The 24,232-nt window shown below is 42.4% G+C and overlaps 2 protein-coding genes across 2 annotated transcripts; both read right to left on the reverse strand.

The window, feature by feature from the left end:
* Nucleotides 1–3,645: 3,645 nt before the first annotated feature.
* LOC115150599 (guanine nucleotide-binding protein G(k) subunit alpha) lies at nucleotides 3,646–10,206 on the reverse strand. Its single transcript, XM_029694058.1, has 8 exons — nucleotides 9,362–10,206; nucleotides 8,971–9,013; nucleotides 8,658–8,799; nucleotides 8,166–8,323; nucleotides 6,842–6,970; nucleotides 6,485–6,614; nucleotides 5,010–5,163; nucleotides 3,646–4,734 (listed from the first exon to the last, which is right to left on the reverse strand). Exons 1-8 carry the CDS (start codon nucleotides 9,477–9,479, stop codon nucleotides 4,544–4,546), a joined length of 1,065 nt encoding a protein of 354 aa, XP_029549918.1. The 5' UTR covers nucleotides 9,480–10,206; the 3' UTR covers nucleotides 3,646–4,543.
* A 6,152-nt stretch (nucleotides 10,207–16,358) lies between these two features.
* Nucleotides 16,359–18,101, reverse strand: LOC115150600 (G-protein coupled receptor 61-like). Its single transcript, XM_029694059.1, has one exon. The coding sequence runs from the start codon at nucleotides 17,959–17,961 to the stop codon at nucleotides 16,573–16,575; it is 1,389 nt and encodes a 462-aa protein (XP_029549919.1). The 5' UTR covers nucleotides 17,962–18,101; the 3' UTR covers nucleotides 16,359–16,572.
* Nucleotides 18,102–24,232: the final 6,131 nt, after the last annotated feature.

Here is a 24,232-nt window from a genome sequence, read left to right on the forward strand (position 1 = left end):
AATAAGCCATCTGATTCGATGAAAGATGGAGTTGAATTGTCTTTCTGCCCATAATTTAATTTAATGTACTCCAAAGTTTTTTTCCATCATTCTTTGTATCATTGATCTTGGCTTCATAATAAAGTATATTTTTATTTTTGTTGAGTTTAGTCATATAATTTCTCAATTTGCAGTAAGTAAGCCAGTCAGATGTACAGCCAGACTTATTAGCCACTCTTTTTGCCCCATCTCTTTTAAGCATGTGATTTTCAATTCCTCATCAATCCATGGAGCCTTAACAGTTCTAACAGTCAGTTTCTTGACAGGTGCATGTTTATCAATAATTGGAAGAAGCAATTTCATAAATTCCTCAAGTGCAGCGTCTGGATGCTCCTCATTAATCACATCAGACCAACAAATATTTTTAACATCATCCACATAAGAGTCACAGCAAATTATTTTGTATGATCTCCTATATACTATTTTAGGCCCAGCTGTTGGAACTTTGGCTTTCCTGTATATAGCCACTATATTGTGATCACTGCATCCAATGGGTACGGATGTACATAACCAATCTGTAAATAGCACACCCAACTACCTCACCCCCATATTATTACTTACACTCTTGCTCTTTTGTACCTCAGTATCTCTACTTGCACATGATCATCTGCACATCCATCACTCCAGTGTTAATGCTAAATTGTAATTAGTTTTGCCTCTATGGCCTATTTATTGCCTACCTCCCTACTCTTCTACATTTGCACACACTGCACATAGATTTTTTTCTACTGTATTATTGACTGTACGTTTGTTTATGTGCAACTGTGTTGTTTCATTTTGTCGCACTGCTTTGCTTTATCTTGGCCAGGTCGCAGTTGTAAATGAGAACTTGTTCTCAACTGGCCTACCTGATTAAATAAAGGTGAAATAAAATAAACAAATAAATATAGCTTTAGAACAAAGTTCTACAGCATTAGTAAAAATGTGATCGATACATGTGGATGATCTTGTTCCTGTAGTTTTTGTAAACACCCTGGTAGGTTGATTAATAACCTGAACCAGATTACAGGCACTGGTTACAGTAAGAAGCTTCCTCTTGAGCGGACAGCTTGATGAAAACCAGTCAATATTCAGGTCCCTAAGAAAGTAGCCCTCTCTGTTTACATAACATACAGTATCAAGCATTGCACACATATTATTTAGATACAGACTGTTAGCACTTGGTGGCCTATAGCAACACCCCAAAAGAAAAGGCTTTAGATGTGCCAAGTGAACCTGCAACCACAACACTTCAATAACACTTGACATAAGATCTTCTCTAAGCATTACAGGGATATGGATCTGAATATATACAGCAACTCCTCCCCCATAAGCATTTCTGTCTCTTCTATAAATGTTATATCCTTCTATTGCTACTGATGTATCATCAAATGAATTATCTAAGTGAGTCTCAGAAATTGCTAATATATGAATGTTATCTGATGTTATGAAGTTATTGATTTCATGAACCTTATTTCTAAGGCTACATATATTAATATGGGCTATTTTCAGCCCTTTCCTGGGTAGCTTATCAGAGATAGACATAATATAGTCAAGAGCAGACAAATCAAGAGAAAAAAAATACATTCGGTAGTCCATTAATCAATTGGTGTGTGTGTGTGTGTGTGTGTGTGTGTGTGTGTGTGTGTGTGTGTGTGTGTGTGTGTGTGTGTGTGTGTGTGTGTGTGTGTGTGTGTGTGTGTGTGTGTGCGCTGCGGGGTTGAGGCTACGAACCCATAGGCTTGGCTCTCTCATCCCTTCCAGGCTTCTGGGAGGGAGGGTGGACAATGAACCGGTCGTAGCAGATGTACGCAATGTCCCCACGTACTCTGGCAGCTTTCATGGCTGGGATCAGTTATTTCCTCTTCTGGTGCACAGCTTCAGGATAGTCCTTGTTGAGGTAGATATATGTTCCTCTCAAGTTCTTGGCTCTTTCCAGAACAGCTACCATGTCCTTGAACCTCATGAACTTGACCACTATCGGCCTGGGCCTATCATCTAGGCCGGTGGTGGGTTTTCCAGTCCTGTGGGCGTGCTCTACCTCAATCTTCCTGTGGTCCATCTTTAATTTGGGGCAGCAGGTAGCCTAGTGGTTAGAGTGTTGGACTAGTAATTGAAAGGTTGCAAGATCAAATCCCTGAGCTGACGAGGTAAAAATCTGTCGTTCTGCTCCTGAACAAGGCAGTTAACCACTGTTCCTAGGCTGTCATTGAAAATAAGAATTTGTTCTTTACTGACTTGCCTAGTACAATAAATAAAACATTTTCTCAGAGATCATATCCCTCACTTTGTCCTCAGACTCCATCCAGGTCTCATGTGGAGATTCTGCAATTCCATCCACAACCATGTTGTTTTGCCTTGATTGCCGCTCGAGATCTGTCATTGTTATCATGGATTCAGACAGAACTGATGTCCTCTCTCAATGACTTACAGATTGCTGTCATCTTGCCGTTTCCTGTTTCAACTCATCAAGCTGACACTGGCAGAACTGCAAACTGTTCTTCAGGTCCTGGACCTCTCTTGTCAGGTCGTCCATTCTTTTATTAGTAGAATCCATGAGTAATTGAACAAAACACTTGAAACTATTTTCTTGTTGTAACAACTGCTTATAGGTCTCTTTTTGTTCATTTAAAAAATCCTTGAACAGAGCTAAGTACAGAGATCCTTGATGAAAACCTGCTCCAGAGTTCTCAAGACCAAAGACTGGGGCAAAGTTTCACCTTCCAACAGGACAATGACCCTAAGCACACAGCCAAGACAAAACAGGAGTGGGTTCAGGACAAGTCTCTAAATGTCCATGAGTGGCTCAGCCAGAGTGTGGACTTGAACATCTCTGGAGAGACCTGAAAATAGCTGTGCAGCAATGTTCCTCATCCAAAATGACAGATTGAGAGGATCTGCAGAGAAGTATGGGAGAAACTGCCCAAATACAAGTGTGTCAAGCTTGTAGCGTCATACCCAAGAAGACTTAAACAGTAATCGTTGCCAAAGGTGCTTCAACAAAGCACTGAGGGTCTGAGTACTTTTTAACATATACGTTTTTTTTGTATAAATTTGCACAAAAAAATCTAAGAACCAGTTTTGCTTTGTCATTGTGGTGTATTGTGTGTAGATTGAGGGGGAAGAACTATCAATTTTAGAATTAGGCTGAAACGCAACATGCTCTCGTTTATTTATAAAGCACTTCCTTTAAAACTACCTCCATATATATCATAATTCATTTCCACTAGATATACTAATTTTAAAACCAGATCACAGATGTGGATTACATTAGACTCCTGCGGTCTCCACAGAGTTGGGTAGGACTGCCTTTAGTTCCTTTGCATCTTATTTATGGAACAAACTGCAGATCCAACTTAAGTTAGACACTCTGGTGTCCCTTGCCCATTTCAAAAATGTAATGGAGTATCAATATGATGTCGTCTGTGATTGTTTCTGTTGAATTGTGTCTGTTTTGTATGTTTGAAATGTTCTTGTCTGTATGCCTACACAGGGCACAACCGTAAAAGAGATCCAAAAAAAATTTAAAGTCAAGGGGTCTGAATAGTTTCTGAACCCACTGTATGAGAATCAATGGTATAATAACTTTTTTACAATCTTATAATTACTATTGAGTAATCAGACAAGTTTGGCACACATTCAATTTAATCAAAGGAACATTCATGTTAAATGTCCAAATGGCAATGTGATTAACATAAAAAGGAGCATTTCAATGGCAAATACTTATAGTTTCTAATAAGGCCACTAAGTGAAAGGCCATAATCTTTATACAAATAGTTATATACAAAGATACTCCAAAGCAAATAGGCAACATAATCCAAGTCAAGGCAACCATTACAAAAGCTTATTCTTTAAAAGTGGTTTAAAACATCAAGTGATATCATTTGAAAAATAATCTCATACAGTTGGTTTACAGCCAGTAAACTACTTAAGTGTTATGTAATGATCTGAAGTGATGAATTAAAATAAGAATTCAGCATATTAACATTACCAAGAGATAATTAAAAATACTTAACACTAGTGTACAAGGCCATGACCATTTATACTGTAAGAAAGACTTAGTTATAAAGACAGTTATCAAATCTCAGAAAAATGCATAAGTTGATATCCTATTCAACATTTACAATGTAATTAATACCTTTTAACCCTTTAAAGTGAACGCTGAAAGCCTAAGTGCAGAATGTTTGACCAAAATTTGGCAATAACATAAACTCACTTTTTAAGTTGTAAGTCCATAGCCATGAATCCACAACAACAACAGTATAGAAAGGCAAAAGCACATAAGTGGCCTATGTAATCTTGTCTTGAAATATCCAAGGATTCATCATACATTATGGCAACAGTATATGGTCTAACAACCCTTATGTACTCTGCAGCCTACTTCTGCAGTTGAAACACTGAACCTTTCCAATAGCCAATCATAGATGTGGACTGTCAATGACAATGAGCGATTCCCACTTGTAATGCGTGAGAGGATTCCAACACACTCCCGCCCCTATGATAACAGACAGATGTTGCAGGAGTCTCAGTACAAGCCAACCTCCTTCAGGCTGGCTTTGATAATGACGTCAGTGACAGCGTCAAAGACAAACTGCACGTTCTTAGTGTCAGTAGCACAAGTGAAATGGGTGTAGATCTCCTTTGTATCCTTCCGCTTGTTCAAGTCTTCAAACTGACACTGAATGTAGCTTGACGCCTCTTTGTATGCGTTTGGACCTAGAGTAGTGGAAGAGAATGTTTTCAATCTCAATTATGAACTCATTCTCAAAGGACATGCAAAATAGGTATAACTCAATACACTGCTTTGGGCAAACTAGTAATTTCCTATTATGGACAAACACTTGCTAAACTTTAATTTCCTGCTTTGCCAAAGTGTGTCCTGAGGCTCCTCCCATGTTGCACAAGCTAATAATTCAAAATAGAGGTATTACTCATTACTCAGACATCTCAAACAAGAACCCACTAAGTACAAATGCTGTCCACTGATGTACCTGAGTACTCTGGGTAGCAGATAGTGAGCGGGCTCTTCTGGATCTTGTCCTCAAACAGATCCTTCTTGTTGAGAAAGAGGATGATGGAGGTGCCCGTGAACCACTTGTTGTTGCAGATGGAGTCAAAAAGCTTCATGCTCTCATGCATTCGGTTCTATGGAGAGATGTGCAGTGTCAGGGTCTGTGTGTGGGTGAAACTGTTATGCAATCCCTTTTGATAAGACTTGATATACAGTACCAGTCAAAAGTTTGGACACACCTACTCATTCAAGGATTTTCTTTATTTTTACTATTTTCTACATTGTAGAATAACAGTGAAGACATCAAAACACAAAATAACACATATGGAATTATGTAGTAACCAAAACAAAAATATATTTTATATTTGACATTCTTCTAAGTAGAAAAAGTAGAACCTTTGACAGCTTTGCACACTTTTGGCATTCTGTCAACCAGCTTCACCTGGAATGCTTTTCCAACAGTCTTGAAGGAGTTCCCACATATGCTGAGCACTTGTTGGCTACTTTTCCTTCACTCTGTAGTCCAACTCATCCCAAACCATCTCATTTGGGTTGAGGTCGGGTGACTGGAGGCCAGGTCATCTGATGCAGCCCTCCATCACGCTCCTTCTTGGTCAAATAGCCCTTACACAGCCTGGAGGTGTGTTTTTGGTCATTGTCCTGTTGAAAAACAAATAGTCCCACTAAGCCCAAACCAGGTGGGATGGTGTATCGCTGCAGAATGCTGTGGTGGCCATGCTGGTTAAGTGTGCCTTGAATTCTAAATAAATCAGACAGTGTCTCCAGCAAAGCACCCCCACATCTTCACACCTCCTCCTCTTCCATGCTTCACGTGGTAACCACACATGCGAAGATCATCCATTTACCTACTCTGCGTCTTACAAAGGCACGGCGGTTGGAACCAAAAATCTCAAATTTGGACTCATCAGACCAAAGGACTGATTTCCACCGGTCTAATGTCCATTGGTCGTGTTTCTTGGCGCAAGCAAGTCTCTTCTTCTTATTGGTGTCCTTTAGTAGTGGTTTCTTTGCAGCAATGCAACCACTAAGGCCTGATTCACACAGTCTCCTCTGAACAGTTGATGTTGAGATGTGTCTGTTACTTGAACTCTGTGAAGAACTTTTTTGGGCTGCAATCTGAGGTGCAGTTAACTCCAGTGAACTTATCCTCTGCAGCAGAGATAACTCTGGGTCTTCCTTGCAAAGCTGTCAAAGAATCTCAAATATAAAATATTTTCTTAACACTTTTGGTTACTACATGATTCCATGTGTTATTTCATAGTTTTGATGATGTCTTCACTTATTCTACAATGTAGAAAATAGTCAAAATAAAGAAAAAAATCATGGAATTAGTAGGTGTTCAAACTTTTGACTGGTACTGTACATTTTATACTGCAACAACCTTGTAAATACCACATGACTATAGATCTAGAGTTGATGCCCTGTCCCACTCACCATCTCCTCATCCTCAGCCAGCACCAGGTCATAGTCACTGAGCGCCACACAGAAGATGATGGCTGTGACTCCCTCAAAGCAGTGGATCCACTTCTTCCTCTCTGACCTCTGACCCCCCACATCAAACATCCTGCAGGCAGGACGAGTCAGACAGAGACATGAGGAAGTGAGAAAAATAGGACATTAAAAAAGGGTATGAGAGGTAGTGAAACACTCATACAGTATGATGTGGTCACTACGGTGATATACAAACAGCTTTGGGCTTTTCTACATTAGTGAATCATTATCTGTAGGGACAAAGTGCCTCAGTGATTATTAGTGTCAGTGCACAGAGGGCTGTGTTAACAGGTTACTGACTTGAAGTAGAGGTCCTTGAATGTGAAGTGTGTCTCCACGATGCCGGTGGTCTTGACTCTTGTCCGCAGAACATCCTGCTGCGTGGGCACATAGTTCTGCTGGGATATCCTGTCCAAGTCATTCAGGTAACTGAGGAGAAAGCAGAGGAGGCTGACTTAATATAAAAAGTTACCGTACTTAAACACACTAATACTTGCCAATTGTTGGATAATGCTGTTTCAAATTGGTGAGCCAAGACGTGCAAATGGAAGTTCTGGTTTTGAATCAACTATGGATTCGAACAACAATGCAAGTGAACAAATAAAGCCAATATGGAGGAATATAAAGTAAACAAAGAAATGATTCCTAAAACAAACAACTCAGAGAGCTTGTAATCATATAGTCTGTCTCGTTTGCCTCGAGTCCTGAAATCTCCAGTTTTTCCTAAATAAACTAAGTGACAGCAACTAGGGCCAGGACCATACCAGTATTGTGATACTCGTTAGTATCATGGCAAGGAAACAAAACACAAAGCGGATTTATGTTGGAAACAAACATGTCATCCAGTCACATTTATTTATTTTCCAAGCTATAGCGCACAATGTTTAGTATACAGTAGGTTTTTAAAGGACCAAAGAGTTGTCTGCTTCCGGTTTTCATTTTTGCCATGGAAAGAATATTTCAAATACTGGTATTGTCCCGGCACTAACGGCAACCTGTTTCTGCCTTTAGGGCCTGGAACTTCCCGTCTCTATTGCTTCAGCAGTGTGGTGCAACAGCAGCAATCTATCACAGGGTACCTCCTTTCATGTCCTCACTGGTATCAGAGGAGTCAGACATGTCTCAAAGTAGGAGTGAGTTTCTAGGAAATCATTCGTACCTAGTCAACTTATCTAGCAACAGGGGACTTTTTCCTGGTCCATAATAAAAAATAAGAATGAAACATTTTTCATAACATTAATCGTCATCTTTTACTGTTACACTTGGCCTATGGCCTGACCCATTGTGACTAACTCCCCCTCCCTCCTTCAGGCTATGTGCAAACCCTACACCCCAACCTGAGCACTCCATTCTGCCACCTCTGGTCTCTTGGCCCTCCCACCGCTACAGGGGTCAGCTCCAGTTCAGCCCAGTCCAAGCGCTTCTCTGTCCTGGCAACGGCTTCCCCCTGAAGCTCAGACAGCAGAGTCCCTGCATATCTTCCGAAAACATGTGAAACTCTACCTCTTCAAAGAGGATGGCCAAGTGTGCAAGACAATATCCCTCCCATCATTCACTATGGTTCTCTGGTCGTTATAATACTTGATTCAAGCAGTTTTAGGGCAGATATTTGTAATGCTCTTACTATGAGGCTGAGTCGTTGAGCTGGTACTCTCTGGACCTGCCAAAGCAAATCTGGACCCCTCCATCCTGCCATAACCTCTTGATGACCCCAGCCAGTTCAGGGGTCATGACCCCTTCCTCTGCTGAGCTGGCCAAGGTAAAGAGCTGGCGGGCATCATCCTGGAGCCAAGCAAACACAGTTACCAAAAGGAAACAACTTCTGACAGCTCTCATCCTTGTGGGAACAGTATGACAACAGAAAAATGTCACTGAAATCAACATGTTAGGTACAGAATCAGCTTTCAAGTGATTTACTTCCATCCATGTTGGAATGGAATGTCTCTGCAGCCAGTGGATCATTCTGTACACTGTTCTTGTAAAGTTCATACTTCCTTGTAGTCATAACAAAGAGAAAACCCTTACTGTGGCATTTTACAAACGGGAAAAAGCAGTAGTAAACTACATACATTCAAGTGGTTTTAGAACAGTGTAAAAGAATCTTAAGCTGACTCACTGATCTTGCTGTGTCCCCAAAGTCAATGGCGAGCCTGCCCATGGCTCGGATGATGGCGATGATGGACTGGATGGTGTTGCTGTAAACCACAACCCTGTACTGGCTACACTCCTCCTGTGTGTAGCCATCCTCATGGATGATTCTGAGTGCAGGAAGAGAAGGTTATCATGCACATCTTACTGGTGCTTGTGGTCAACATCTAATCTAGATAACATCTCAAAGGTTCCTAACTGATTCATCACTTCATAAGTGTTCCTAATCAGTAAAAAGCTGTTTTTGGGGTGTGCACAAAACTGTTGAAATATGTACTCACTTCATCTGCTTTACAACGGTGCTCTTCCCAGACTCCCCAGCACCTTGAAGTGGAAAGTTAAGTGGTAAAGAGAGAAGCCATAAGATCAGGTAGAAAGTTCCAACTCTTAGCTCCACTAAACGTGTAAAGATATAAAAACAATCATGCACAGTCAGTGCCCAGAACCAGCAGAATCCATCTGTTTAAGTTCTACACCCCCCCCCCCCCCACCGCTTCGGGGCCTTTGCACCAGTTCTGAGAATCTAGAGGAAACAATTAGGCTACACCATGAGCATGAAAACTCAAAAGAAAGTTGTAATGATAATTCAGTCATGAGCCCTACATAAAAGTAATAATTTAGACAAACACCCTCTTCAGACACTGCTAATGTCAGTCACATAGGAACACTCACCTAGAAGCAACAACTTGACTTCACTTGAAGCCTTTTCGCCTGATTCTCTCAGATTCCGATCAATGATTTTACTCCTCTCCATGGCAGCTTTATCTTCGGCACTTAGTGTGCAACCCATTTTGATCCCAGCAGGTAAATCCTAAATACTATGATAATGTAAAGCTGGAAAGCTACCTGGCTTTTGACAAGTTATCCAAATGGAAAAAACGTTCAGTAAACAAGACAGAATGACATTCTAATTCTAACTACAAAGTTGTACTGTTGTGTCTGTCAAACGCTTGCCGCAGAATTCTGGTCCATGTTAACTACGACACGTTTCCAAACTACATTTGTGCGACGACGAGCATAAGGAGGGCAAAAAAAGGGAAAAAAGGCGTTGGCCAGCAAGCTAGCTAGTACATGTTAGCTTTTACTATGCATGTCATGTAACTTGCTAGGAAGCCGAATATTTAACGTTTTAATAGAAGAGCAAGGAAATTGAACATTCATTCGAAGAAACAAATTAAGTAGCTAGTTACCAAATTAACTTAATGTTAGGTAGCTAGAAATTGTCCGTTTGGCTAGATAACGTTATTCGCAAACTGTGGCTTTAAGTTCTTTCCGGGTTGGCTTGAAAAGTTTTTTTTTTTTTTGCTGGATATCTTGAGTTAAAACTTTACTAAAAACAAATAAAATCTCAACACCCTAAACTGATTCAAAATTCTCACAGACGTCTAAATACTACTGGCTGTTAACTGCTCTTTTGTTAACGGTTAACAATGTCTGGCCCTACAATTATGCAAACTTGCGGATGAGATGAGCAAAAAGAAAATTGACTCTCATCGTCATGTGACGCGGAAATCAAGCAAAATAATTGCTGGGTCTGAAGGGAAATGAAGTCTAAATCTATCAGTAATTGATTACAGTGATTCTCAACGACGGGGCATAGGAGGACGAGGAGCTTTCAGGGTCCCTGAAAAAGCATAAAACGAACACATTGAAAATTACAGCAGCTAGACTAAAAGGTGGTCCCCAGATTGTTTGAGTGTGTTTCATTGGGCCCTTGATCGAAAAAGTTTAAAAAACCCTGGATTAGATCTATGATGTACTATAATCTAGCAGGACTGGTTTACTACACTGAACAAAAATATAAACGCAACATGCAACAATTTCTAAGATTTTACTGAGTTACAGTTCATATGAGGAAATCAGTCAATTAAAAAAAAAGAATTAGGCCCTAATTTATGGATTTCACATGACTGGGAATATATTGTAGATATGCATCTGTTGGTAAAAAAAAGGCAAGGGCGTGGATCACAAAAGCTGTCAATATCTGATGTGACCACCGTTTGTCTGATGCAGTGTGACACATCTCCTTTGCATTGAGTTTATCAGGTTGTTGATTGTGGCCTGTGGAATGTTGTCCCACTCCTCTTCAATGGCTGTGCGATGTTGCTGGATGTTGGCGGGAACTGGAACACGCTGTCGTACACGTAGATCCAGAGCATCCCAAACTTGCTCAATGAGTGACATGTCTGGTGAGTATGCAGACCATGGAAGAACTGGGGCACTTTCAGTTTCCAGGAATTGTGTACAGATCCTTGCAACATGGGGCCGTGCATTATCATGCTGAAACATGAGGTAATGGCGGCGGATGAATGGAACGAAAATGGGCCTCAGGATCTCGTCATGGTATCTCTGTGCATTCAAATTGCCATTGATAAAATGTGTAACCGTGTAGGTTCCGTCCCTCTCCTCGCCCCGAACCAGGGACCCTTGCACACATCAACAACTGACACCCACGAAGCATCGTTACCCATCGCGCCACAAAACCTGCGGCCCTTGCAACGCAAGGGGAACAACCACTTCAGGTCTCAGAGCAAGTGACGTCACCGATAGAAACGCTATTAGCGCGCACCACCGCTAACTAACTAGCCATTTCACATCGGTTACAAATGCAATTGTGTTTGTTGTCCATAGCTTATGCCTGCCCATACCATAACCCCACCACCACTATGGGGCTCTCTGTTCACAACGTTGACATCAGCAAACCACTCGCCCACACAATGCCATACACGTGGTCATCCATCTGCCCAGTACAGTTGAAACTGGGATTCATCCGTGAAGAGCACACTTCTTCAGCGTGCCAATCGCCATCGAAGGTGAGCATTTGCCCACTGAAGTCAGTTACGATGCCAAATTGCAGTCAGGTCAAGACCATGGTGAGGATGACAAGCACCCAGATGAGCTTCCCTGAGATGGTTTCTGACAGTTTGTACAGAAATTATTTGGTTGTAAAAACCCACAGTTTCATCAGCTGTCTGGGTGGCTGGTCTCAGATGATCCCGCAGGTGAAGGGCCTGGGCTAGTTACAAATGGTCTACGGTTGTGAGGCCGGTTGGACGTACCGCCAAATTCTATAAAAAGACGCTGGAGGCGGATTATGGTACAGAAATTAACATTACAATCTCTGGCAACAGCTCTGGTGAGAATTCTTGCAGTCAGCATGCCAATTACATGTGCCCTCAAACCTTGAGACATCTGTGGCATTGTGTTGTGTAACAAAACCTTTTATCGTCCCCAGCACAAGGTTCACCCGTGTAATGAGTATGCTGTTTAATCAGCTTCTTGATATGTCACACCTGTCAGGTGGATGGATTATCTTTGCAAAGGAGAAATGCTCACTAACAAAATTTGAGAGAAATAAGCTTTTTGTGCGCATGGAAAATTTCTGTCAGGTTGCGTGTTTGAATCTCATCACGAACAACTTTAGCATTTTAGCAACTTTTATTTACTACTTTTTAGACTTTGCAACTACTTAGCATGTTAGCTAACCCTTCCCCTAACCTTAACCCTTTAACCTAACTCCAATCCTTAACCCTAACCTTAATCCTAACCTTAACTCCTAACCCTAAACCCTAGCCCAGCTAACGTTAGCCACAACAAATAGGAATATGTAACATATCATACAAAATGTCAGTGGTTATATGTTGCCATGGGAATGGCAGAGCCTGGAGAAGCTGGGGGATGGTTTACTGAGGGGTCTTTGCTGAGGAGGAGGTGTGAAGGGAGGCCTGTTGAGTTTCAACATAAATGTAACTGTACGAGGTCAGCAACAAGATGGTGGTAAAAAAAAATGACAGGGCATTTCATGCATAGTATTACACTTACTGAACAGAGTCAGAATTATCTGTTGGAATTTAGGGATAGGTGTTTGCTTATGCATTTACTCTAGTGAATTCCAACTGAAAAATAATATATTATTGTCCTACACTGTAAATTGTGTCACTGCTGATTATTTCAACAGTATCTATTTGTCCTAAGCTGGTAAAGCCTGTCCTACACCTACACTCTCTTCTCTTTCTGTCTATCCACTACTCTCATAATATAATGAGTGAAATGTGAAAGTATCCATCGTGCCCTTTGTTGTGACTATTTTTCTCTTTTCTTTTACGTGAAGGTCAGATCCCCGACTCCGACTTTGAAGTTAAATGTCACCCCGAGGTTAGAGTATTTGAACTGCATCTTTCCCCCTCTTTCAATGGTATATCAAAGCAATGATGGGCATCAACCACATACAGTGAACTACAATACTGCTCCACCCAGCAGCTAATGGAAATGGAGATGAGCCACCCAAATAACCTTGGTCTCTCCATTAAGAAAGTTAACATCAATCCTGCACACAAACAAACATAAAGTAGAGCAGTTTTACGAAATATATTTATTTATAAATGATATTCATCAATCCTCAACAATAGGCTATTGATCACACGAAGAGAAGCCTACTTTTGCATGTTTCATTGATTTCCAGAAAGCTTTGATTTTGTAAATAGGGATCTTTTAGCCTATAGTTTGTTAAAGACAGGGGTTGAAGGGAAATTTTATCACGCAATCCAGTCTCTTTACAAAGTACCAATTGCTTGTGTGCGTGTTAATGAATATCGTACAGATTGATTTCCCACACCCTCAGGTGTAAAACAAGAAGACGGCATATCACCAACTTTGTTTGCTATGTTTATAAATGATTTGGCAAAATAAATTAAACAGTTAAATATTGGACTAAGATATTATGATGAAATGCTGATATTTTGATGGCAGAAAATGAACAAGACCTGCAGAACATGTTATTATGTGCAGTCAATTGGTGTAAAAGATGGAGACTCATGATCAGCCAGACAAATACACAGATAATGCATTTTAGAAAACCAGGTATGAAGATGTGTTTTTCAGTTTTGTTTTGGTGAAGACATTCTTGAGCTTACTAGCAATTATAAGTATTTGGGTATTTTTTATTGATGAGCATATTATCTTTCTATACGGAACATCTGCCCTGGCCAACTCAGCAAGTAGAGCTCTTGGGGGAGTCAGGAAAAACTAAAACACTGAAAAATATTGGTTATGCTACGTATTCCAAACTGTATCAGACATGCGTGTGTCCTGTTCTGGACTATTCAGCAGGAGTGTGTGGTGCTAAGAGGTATTTTAAATATGAACTTGTCCATAATAGAGCAGTACGTTACTTTTTAGGAGTCCACAAGTTTGCACTGATTCAATAACTGGAGGCATGGCCTGGGAACCCTGTGAGGTGAGATTGAAGGCATATCCCAGACTGGCCAATAAAAAGAAAATATTAAGATGGGCAAAATAACACAAACACTGGACAGAGATATGTTTTTTTCATTGCAACTCTGCCTAGAAGGCCAGCATCCCAGAGTCGCCTCTTCACTGTTGACGTTGAGACTGGTGTTTTGCGGGTACTATTTAATGAAGCTGCCAGTTGAGGACTTGTGAGGCATCTGTTTCTCAAACTAGACACTCTAATGTACTTGTCCTCTTGCTCAGTTGTGAACTGGGGCCTCCCACTCCTCTTTCTATTCTGGTTAGAGCCAGTTTGCGCTGTTCTGTGAAGGGAGTAGTACACAGCGTTGTACGAGATCTTCAGTTTCTTGGCAATTTCTCACATGGAATAGCTTTCATTTCTCAGAACAAGAATAGACTGACGAGTTTCAGAAGAAAGTTCTTTGTTTCTGGCCATTTTGAGCCTGTAATCGAACCCACACATGTCGATGCTCCATGTACTCAACTAGTCTAAAAAAGGGCAGTTTTGTTGCTTCTTTAGTCAGAACAACAGTTTTCAGCTGTGCTAACATAATTGCAAAAGGGTTTCCTTTTTTTTCACTCTTCATGCGATGCACAATGCAGAGATCATCGGAAGAAGAATTGTCATTTAATTACCATAGTGAATTATTGTAATGTTTGTTCATGTGTCAATTAATCCCATAAGGGATGGCTTGCCAATTGGCGATTTGACACAAAAATAACATTTCATTCATTCATATTTGTTAAACCAATCAATAAACGAGTAAGAAGCCAGAAAGGAAATAAATAATTTTTATTCTGTATTCTTGCATAAACCATATATGTTTTAACAAGGCTGATACCTCAAATTGGCCAGTACTGTTCTGGACAGCTCAAACCATTCTAAATCCCCTAACAATGTGAGATAGCAGACTTGAAGGCGTTGTATCAAGTCTCTCAGACAAAGCCACGAGGACAGCTTTTGTCAGTCTGTCCTTGTCCAGCTGCAGAAGGAAAGCAACCCAGGGAGCATATAGTTAAAAATATGTGGCATGACTTACACCATATATTTTCAATGTGTACATTGTGTGCTGGACCTGCAAATGAAGTCAATATTGTATCTGAGGTAGAGAACTCTGAGGAGCTGCACTGTAAAATATAATTGGTTTATTACATTCTCCAACCCACTGCTCATTGAAAAGACAGTTACTGTATACCATTTGAATACACCATTGTATTTTGTTAATTAATCACAAAAGATAATTAACAAATAATAATCAACAATAAAATACTTAAGTTGTAGAGTTGAACTCACTATCAGGTTTTATCAAACATAAAACACAGCTACATTTGTAAAACAACAAATGTAAAAATCTAATTGTATAGAAATGTAATGTAGTGCATCAATTAACAAAAATACTCCTGCCTTAACTGAACATCTGCCAATGTATTGAACACCTGCCCATGTCAATTTGAGGGGCACTGTACTATCTAAACGGTAGATAGATGATAAATAAATGTACTTTTCTGACAGACCAGAAGTAGTTCAGGATTAGCAAGGAAAAGATTGCCTACATCCTAACTGTGGTCACAATAAACCTGGCCTGCTTATGGGATAACACAGATGATGTGTTAAGGAAAAGCACCAGAGAGAGGGGGTATCTGCCCAGAGGTTTACCTATCAACAATAGGTGGCTGCCCCATGGTACTTCTTACTTCCTCCGTGCCTCAACCTCACAACCAGGGCACAAATAAAGTACTGTAGCTCGTTCATAATTTCTAAAAGTCCCAACTTTCAGTATCTTTATCGTAGTTATATAGTGACCATTCACTCACAGTCTACTATACATCCGTTTAATTATATTTTACAGAGGTAAAGGGGTCAGGAATACTTACATATTTTCAGGCATGTCTTCCTGCACTCCAACATTGGTTTCTATATTCTACAGCTTATGTAAATAAGCTGTCATACCTCAATTCTTCAAAAGTAATTGATCTACCAGTATCAGATATTAGACAAATGTTTGGCTCAATGATGACTTCTGAAAGTCATAAAACCTGATATAGTTTAAAGTAGGCTTATCAAAAGAAAGAAGACACACAGACTCTAACAGCCCCTTTGCTCAAGGGCTTGTTTTGTTTGAAATCCAAAAGGAAATCACAGAATATATAATACATCTGTATTAATAACATACTGGCACTATCAATGCATTGTGAAGTAAAAAAAGTAAAGAATGAAATCTCTAAAACGAATTCCCTAACAAATAACCCCAATATTGGCATCACTGACAATATTAACCTGTCAGATACACTGCAGCTACAGTTGTGCCATTTGTCTTTCTCCCCAAAATGCCACAATCCACAGCAAATGATTTGCTGTATATTCCAATAGAAACATTATACAAATAATATAAATTCCATAGCATTGCAGCCTTTACAGAATGGAAAGTGAAGCTGCAAAATGCGATTCAGGACAATATGGACTCTTAAAAAAAAATCTAAATTTCCCATTGCACAGCTTTTGATTGTTAAGAATAACATGCTTTATGTTAATACTCCGTGATGTACTGTATACCAGTGTGGTTATGTTACTGTGGTAATTGTTATCCTGGTAACTTTTTGTGTTGGTTTTTTACATAAAATAAATACATAACCTAAATGTCCGATATGATATGGTTGTTTTTAATCTGGTGATGCTCAAGGAACTCTGACGTCTCCTCTGCAATCTGTCCTGGGATGCGGAAGTCAATGGGTATAGGCTGTGGGGGCTGGGCCAGGGGCCGGCAGGCCTCTCCCTTGGGGCTGGATGTGCTGTGGGAGTCCTGGGCATCCAGGTTGCAGCCAGTGCCCTGGAGGAACTGCAGGAAATTCTCCTCTATGGATCCCTCACGGCTGGGCAGTCGGTCCTCCTCTCCCGTTGCCCGGCGGAACAGGCAAGGCACATGCTTGCCCAGCTCCTCGCGGATCTGCCGGTTCAGACAGCCGTAGAAGAAGGGGTTGGAGGTGAAGCAGAAGTAGCCGATCCAGGTGACCACCTCCTCCAGGGGGGCCAGCGTGGCTGGAGGGCTAGAGGCCAGAGCTGAGTAAAGGTGAAAGGAGAAGTAGGGCAGCCAACAGCACAGGAACTGTCCACCCACTGCTGCTAACACCGCTGCCGCCTTACCCCCTCCGAAGGCGCGGTGAGGAGTGTCGCGCCCCTCCCCTGTCCCCGTGCCTGTCCCTGAGCTGGTCACCATGGTGGAGCGGCTGCTGAGCGACTCAGAGCGATGGCGGCGGGGCGTGTCCATCCAAGTCGGCAGGGGCCCGTGGTGCATGGCCGCCACCCGCGCCACCTTGAACATGCTGCAGTACACTACCAGGATGACCATCAGTGGACACAGGAAGTACACCAGCGTGAACAGGACCATGAAGGCAACACGGTTTGACCCACCCCCTGTCCAGTGCAAGGAGCATCGCCTGTGACCCTGAGCAGGGGGTGAGGGTACACCTCCACCCCCTCCCCCAACTCCAGCACCATCCAGAAGAGGAGTCCTTTCGCCCTGTAAGGCCCAGGCCAGCAGCGGCAGGACGGACATGGACAAAGCTTTGACCCATATCCCCACCAGCACTGAGGCCACCAGGCCCAGGGTCATCTTCACCTCGTAGCGCATGGGGTGGATGATGTAGTAGTAGCGCTCCACATTGATGGCTGAGATGGAGAGGATGGCGGCGCTGACCAGGCACACGCTGAGGAAGAGGTAGCTCCGACACAGGGCCTCGCCAAAGAAGGCCCGGCCTGAGAGCATGCCCAGGGGCATCAGAACCAGGGCCGCCAGCAGGTCCACCAGGCACAGATGGAAGACAAAGGCAAACTTACGTAGCTGTGGGGCCTTGGCGATGACAGCCATTATGGCCCCATTGCCCACCACGGCCAGCAGGTCCATGAGCAGCATGGCGAGTAGCGCTATTGACTGGGACAGAGCTCCGCTCTTGGGTGACTCAGAGGACGAGGTGTTGGCCTTGGGCAGTGGGAAGGGGAGGGAGGAGTTCCACAATGCCTCCATCGAATAGCGGGACAAGGCGGGCGGGGGGTGTCAATCACAGGCCCATCACCCATCCTTCACAGCTGGGGGCGGGGCCAGGAACCAGAGGCCCAGTCTGGGCGGAGGTCAGACAGCAGCAGCTCTATAGACGGGGGGGTGAGACCCTGCGTCCCCCTATGAAAAGTCAACTCCCCTCAACCTCCTCAGCAATGCAGGCCTTTTCCTAGGAACAGAGAGAAGCGGGATGAAGGACATTAGCTACTGCAGTTTGATTAAACTGAACCGCGGTGCACCGCGGTGACGTGAATGGGCAAAGCACTGACGAAGGAGCGGCGTTCTCAAATCGAACAGTAATCCGCGCTGCTCGGTCATGTTGTCAAAAAGCAGCAGGATGCATCGTTCGAAACATACAACATCTCTTTCCCATTAAATATATTTTCAATTTTCATTGGAAAGGCAGGTAAAGGGTTTTTATCAAAAGCAGTCACTTTTGCATGTGAAAACACATGAATCCTCTCAGACTCAACTCGAGCACACTCTCAGTCAAACTTAGCCACAACCACAGCCCTCAGCTGTGAAACCTGTTACTAAAACCTGGGGTGTTATCATTAGTCCAAACTGCTGCAAAATGTTCTGTTTTGCAACAAAAACTAGAGTTTCTATTGGACACGTTTAGGTAGGTCCCTCCTGGTTTCGCCCTTTTGCTTCTGTTTGGTTCTGTTTGGTTCCTAGTGAATACACCCTTGATCTCTATTCTTTGTTATTCATTTGAAATTCTTGTTATTCTTGTTGGCTTCTAGGTCTATGCTTATGTTGAATTGTGTAGTATAATGATTGTGATTGGATCCATTTAGCACAGTCTTATGACCTGGCACAGGAGCTCATGTGTCTCCACTTGTGATGCTGTTTCTCAGCTGTCCCAATATGCACTTTGTGCACTTTCAAAGTACACAGTACTGGATAAATGTCTTTAGAATTACACTCTATCCTATGTATTCCTGCCCTTTTTCCTCTTCATCCTCTTCCTTCCCATCTTCCTCATCCCCCCACTCCAATACAATGAGCAGTATGTTAGCATTGCTTTTCTTCCAGACTCTGTGATTCTCTTTTGTCAACAATATCACATTCAGTATAAGCCTGTATGTCTGCTCATGAGCCACAGCAAACGCCAACACCTCCTTGAAAAGAAAAGGTGCGTAAGATAATGCCATTAGATCTGCATGGCCAAGTCATTGTGGATATGCCTCTGCCTGTACCGGGTTAGCCACTATGCTAACCTATTAGACACCAATTCTAGCCTCATTAGTCTCCCACACCAACTCTTCTCTGACTGCACTTATGCCCCCATGCAGCCCCTTAACACACACAACACATACTTCTAGTCCACCCTGCCCCTCCTGCTTTTTTGATCCAAATCGAAAGCTATCCACAGGTCCCTGTGACTGTCCCTATCTCCCGTCTCAGCACCCAGTCTTTCACCCATCAATCAGAACAAATCTATTACATTCACAGTCTACAGGGACCAACCCCATGCCCAACATTACATAACAACCCCATGTTAATAACCCCATGTAACAACACCATGTTAACAACACCATGTTACAAGACTTGATCACATCATGTATTCTACATGCAAGGAGGATTAGAGAGAATTACAAATAAAAAGACAGGAAGAGACAGAGACAGACAGAGACGGCAAGAGAGACGGAGAGACAGACAGAGACATAGAGATCTATATTTATAGGGAGAGAGACAAAGAAAGACATAGAGACAGAGGGAGACAGACAAAGACAGAGAGGGAGACAGAGGGAGACAGACAGAGAGGGAGCCAGAGAGAGACGTAACAATATATATTTATAGGGAGAGAGACGGAGAGGGAGACTGACAGAGACAGAAAGAGACACAGAGGGAGACAGAGAGTCAGAGAGAGACATAGAGACATACAGAGATGCATAATGTACCTGGTTTAGGGCAGGTTTTGTGATGCTGTAGCCTGCTGTCTGTCCTGCTTTTGAGAATATAAAGCTGGCTGGTTAGTTCCCAGTTCTGGGTTGCATGGTAGACATCAGTCAGCAGCATGTATTGTGTATGATGCTGACTGCTGTTGAGGCACTCCCCTTCTTTATCAGCATGCTCCACTTCCCCTCCTCTGCCTTTACCTCTTCCTTCTGTTATTTTCTGGATGGCTGTATCTGTTTTCAGAGTGATAGATTTATAGAGATGAAAGAGAAAAAAGAGAAGGAGTAAATGGTGTCTCCCTCCTCTTGCTGATGTAAACCGCGTATGCACATATACACACACACACACACACAGGCTCACTCTCTCCCTCTCTGTCTTGCACACTCACACACAGTGACTGCAGAGCTGGAGAGTGAGGCAGAGGCATAGGACCAGAGCCACTCTCTCTGCTGTGTCTTAGTGCCCCTGTTGTCTTGGCTTTTGTTGTGTTACCTCTCTCTTGGTTTATTGATTCCATTCAAACACATCATTATGGCACAAACCCACACGCACCATAGACATTTAATCAACCTGTCTTGTGAAGTATTTGTTCAATATTTACAAAGGGAAAGGTAATCTGTGTGGAGGTTGCTGTGTCCTTTCACATGGTGGTTTCAACTGAGACAAAGAGACATTGATTAGCTTAGGTCCTCAAGCTTAAGGCATCAGCAGCCATTCCATCCAGACCCTCATACTGGTATAACACAGCAGCATGTGTCTCCTGTTGCCACAGTCATCTTTACTGAAATGAGGAAATGTGGCAGATGAATGTTTTCATATACACTCCTTCTTATTGCGCTACCAGATCATCTTCGCTCGAGTGTCGATGGGAGACAATGAAATGGAAACCATGGAAGGCAATGCTTCTCAATGCTGTGAGTCTACAGCTGCTTCTGCTGTTGGGTTCTAAGTGCTTTTTATTTGTGTTTAAAAGGATGCAGAGGATTATTCACATGCATTTGCATTGTATGGAAGTCACACCCCAGTTTTCAACTCCCCTTAATTTGAATTTGCTAATTGATTTTGACTGGTATAATCATGGACAGTCCATTGGTCAGATCATAATGAAATACATTGATATTATTTATGATTACGCTTGTGCAAAGATTATGTGCTGCTGGGTTCAGAGTTTAGCTGCATTTTGTATTGGCCTACTTGAAAGGCCCATATGCTGTGCCATTACTAATATTGTTTAAGGAGAAGATGGAGAGAGATTTCAAAATAAGGCTGTGCTAGAAAGGTGTGTGAAAAGGAGAAAGTGTGTGTGTGTGTGTGCCTGCTTGAGTGAATGTGTGTGTGCACGGTGTGTACATGAGTGTGCCTTTGTGCATGTGTGTGCACGTTTACATGCATGTGTGTACCTTTGTGCATTCTTGTGTGTGTTTGTTTTGTGCGTGTGTCAGGTGTTGACTCATGACAGAAATAACTGATTATTGCTAGCCTGGAAGCACCAATCACTGCCACTGAAAATACAATGGTTTCCATGGCAACCTTGAAAATAGACATTCCCACTCAGAAGTAGCAATGGGCAGCACGCTAACCCCACAGCTCCCACGGACAATAATAACCATCCATAAATACACCCATACAAATATCAACTGCGCTCATACAATAAATACTATCTTACAATAATTTATATCAAAACACAATTAGGGGAGAGTTGGGTAAGTTAAGCCATTTATTTTTCATTCAGCATGACTCCATCAAGGGAAATATAGTATTATTTCTAAAAATATCTAGATATATTTCAAGACGTTGTGTATCCCTGGACATAATCAGAATTAATGTAAACATTAAAGTTTTGAAAACATAGCTTATCCAAAAGTGGTCTCTTGGCACAACTTACGCCGGGTATGAGGTAAGTTGAGCCGCGGGACTGGGTAATGTCACTGGTGTCGTAGGGTTTAGACCAAGACGCAGCGGGAAAATGTATACTCATCTTTTATTTAAAGGATAAAGACGGAAAACCAAAATAAACACGTATACAAAAACACGACGACAACGAACAGGCCGGTAAGGCACAAAGCTATACACAGCAACAATCTCCCACAAAATCCCATGGCAAAACACATACCTATTTATAGGACCTTCAATCAGAGGCAACGATAGACAGCTGCCTCCAACTGAAGGCCCCAACACCAATTAACTAAACATAGAAATACAAATGACTAGACTGAACATAGAACTAAACTAACATAGAACAATAACCAAAACCCTGGACTAATAAATCAAATGCCCCTCTACATAAACAACCACCCCAAACCATATAAACCAAATTCCCCCTCTACATGAACACAAACATACCCTGAACCACATAAAACAAATACCCCCTGCCACGTCCTGACCAAACTATAATAACAAATAACCCCTTTACTGGTCAGGACGTGACAGGTAAGTTAAGTCCCCTGCACATTTCTGTACTGAATGAACTATTACCACTACTTTTTTAAAACCATGTCTATCTTTATTTCCCAAACACAATTCAACACAATCACAATCACCTTTTTTGTCTTTTAATTATTTTAAGTACCTTTTAACACTAACAAACACCTTTTTTAACATTTCGAAAATAAGCCAGGCCCTGTTGTTACTTCATATCCCAGAGATAAGGCCTTGCATTACACCTGGAAAGAAAACACTTCAATTTGCTCAACATGCCATTGGCTCAACCATTGGCTCAACATACTCCATGACCATTGGTTCAACTTATCCCAATGCAAACATTTAGACTATATTAGCCCACACAGCTACAACGATACACTTTCAAATCAAATCAAATTTTATTAGTCACATGCGCCAAATACAACCTTACAGTGAAATGCTTACTTTCTAGCCCCTAACCAACAATGCAGTTTAAAAAAAATATGGATAAGAATAAGAAATAAAAGTAACAAGTAATTAAAGAACAACAGCGAGACTTTATACAGGGGGGTACCGGTACCGAGTCAATGTGCGGGGGCACTGGTTAGTTGAGGTAATATGTACATGTGGGAAGAGTTATTAAAGTGACTATGCATAGATGATAACAACAGAAAGTAGCAGCGGTGTAAAAGAGGGCGGGGGAGCAATGCAAATAGTCTGGGTAGCCATTTGATTAGGTGTTCAGGAGTCTTAGGGCTTGGGGGTAACGCCTCTTGGACCTAGACTTGGCGAACCGGGACTGTTTGCCGTGCGGTAGCAGAGAGAACAGTCTATGACTAGGGTGGCTGGAGTCTTTGACAATTTTTAGGGCCTTCCTCTGACACCCCCTGGTATAGAGGTCCTGGATGGCAGGGAGTTCCACCCCAATGATGTACTGGGCCGTTCCGACCTAGTGCCTTGCGATCGGAGGCCGAGCAGTTGCCATACCAGGCAGTGATGCAACCAGTCAGGATGCTCTCGATGGTGCAGTTGTAGAACCTTTTGAGGATCTGAGGACCCATGCCAAATCTGTTCAGTCTCCTGAGGGGGAATAGGTTTTGTCGTGCCCTCTTCATGACTGTCTTGGTACGCTTGTTAGTTTGTTGGTGATGTGGACAAGCTCTCAACCTGCTCCACTGCAGCTCCATCGATGAGAATGGGGGCGTGCTCAGTCATCTTTTTCCTGTAGTCCACAATCATCTCCTTTGTCTTGATCACGTTGAGGGAGAGGTTGTTGTCCTGGCACCACACGGCCAGGTCTTAGACCTCCTCCCTATGTCTCATTATTGTCTGTGATCAGGCCTACCACTGTTGTGTCATCGGCAAACATAATGATGGTGTTGGAGTCGTGCCTGGCCGTGCAGTCATGAATGAGCAGGGAGTACAGGAGGGGGCTGAGCATGCAACCCTGAGGGGCCCCTGTGTTGAGGATCAGCGTGGCAGATGTGTTGTTACCTACCCTTACCACATGGGGGCGGCCCGTCAGGAAATCCAGTGTGGAGTGCAATAGAGATTGCATCATCTGTGGATCTGTTGGGGCGGTATGCAAATTGGAGTGGGTCTAGGGTTTCTGGGATAATGGTGTTGATGTGAGCCATGACCAGCCTTTCAAAGCACTTCATGGCTACAGATGTGAGGGCTACGGGTCGGTAGTCATTTAGGCAGGTTACCTTAGTGTTCTTGGGCACAGGCGCTATGGTGGTCTGCTTAAAACATGTTGGTATTGCAGACTCGGACAGGGAGAGGTGGAAAATGTCACTGAAGACAATTGCCAGTTGGTCAGCGCATGCTCGCAGTACACGTCCTGGTAATCCATCTGGCACTTTGGCCTTGTGAATGTTGACCTGTTTAAATGTCTTACTCACATCGGCTGCGGAGAGCGGGATCACACAGT

Source organism: Salmo trutta, chromosome 16 (assembly GCF_901001165.1).
Source record: "Salmo trutta chromosome 16, fSalTru1.1, whole genome shotgun sequence".
Classification (NCBI taxonomy): Eukaryota; Metazoa; Chordata; class Actinopteri; order Salmoniformes; family Salmonidae; genus Salmo; species Salmo trutta.

Coding starts and splice junctions, on each gene's coding strand:
- LOC115150599 (XM_029694058.1), bottom strand. CDS start 9,479: ATGGGTTGCACACTAAGTGCCGAAGATAAAGCTGCCATGGAGAGGAGT. Junction 8,800..8,970: donor ACCGTTGTAAAGCAGATGAA/GTGAGTACATAT, acceptor TCCTGCACTCAG/AATCATCCATGAGGATGGCT. Junction 4,735..5,009: donor CTGCTACCCAGAGTACTCAG/GTACATCAGTGG, acceptor CCACTACTCTAG/GTCCAAACGCATACAAAGAG.
- LOC115150600 (XM_029694059.1), bottom strand. CDS start 17,961: ATGGAGGCATTGTGGAACTCCTCCCTCCCCTTCCCACTGCCCAAGGCC.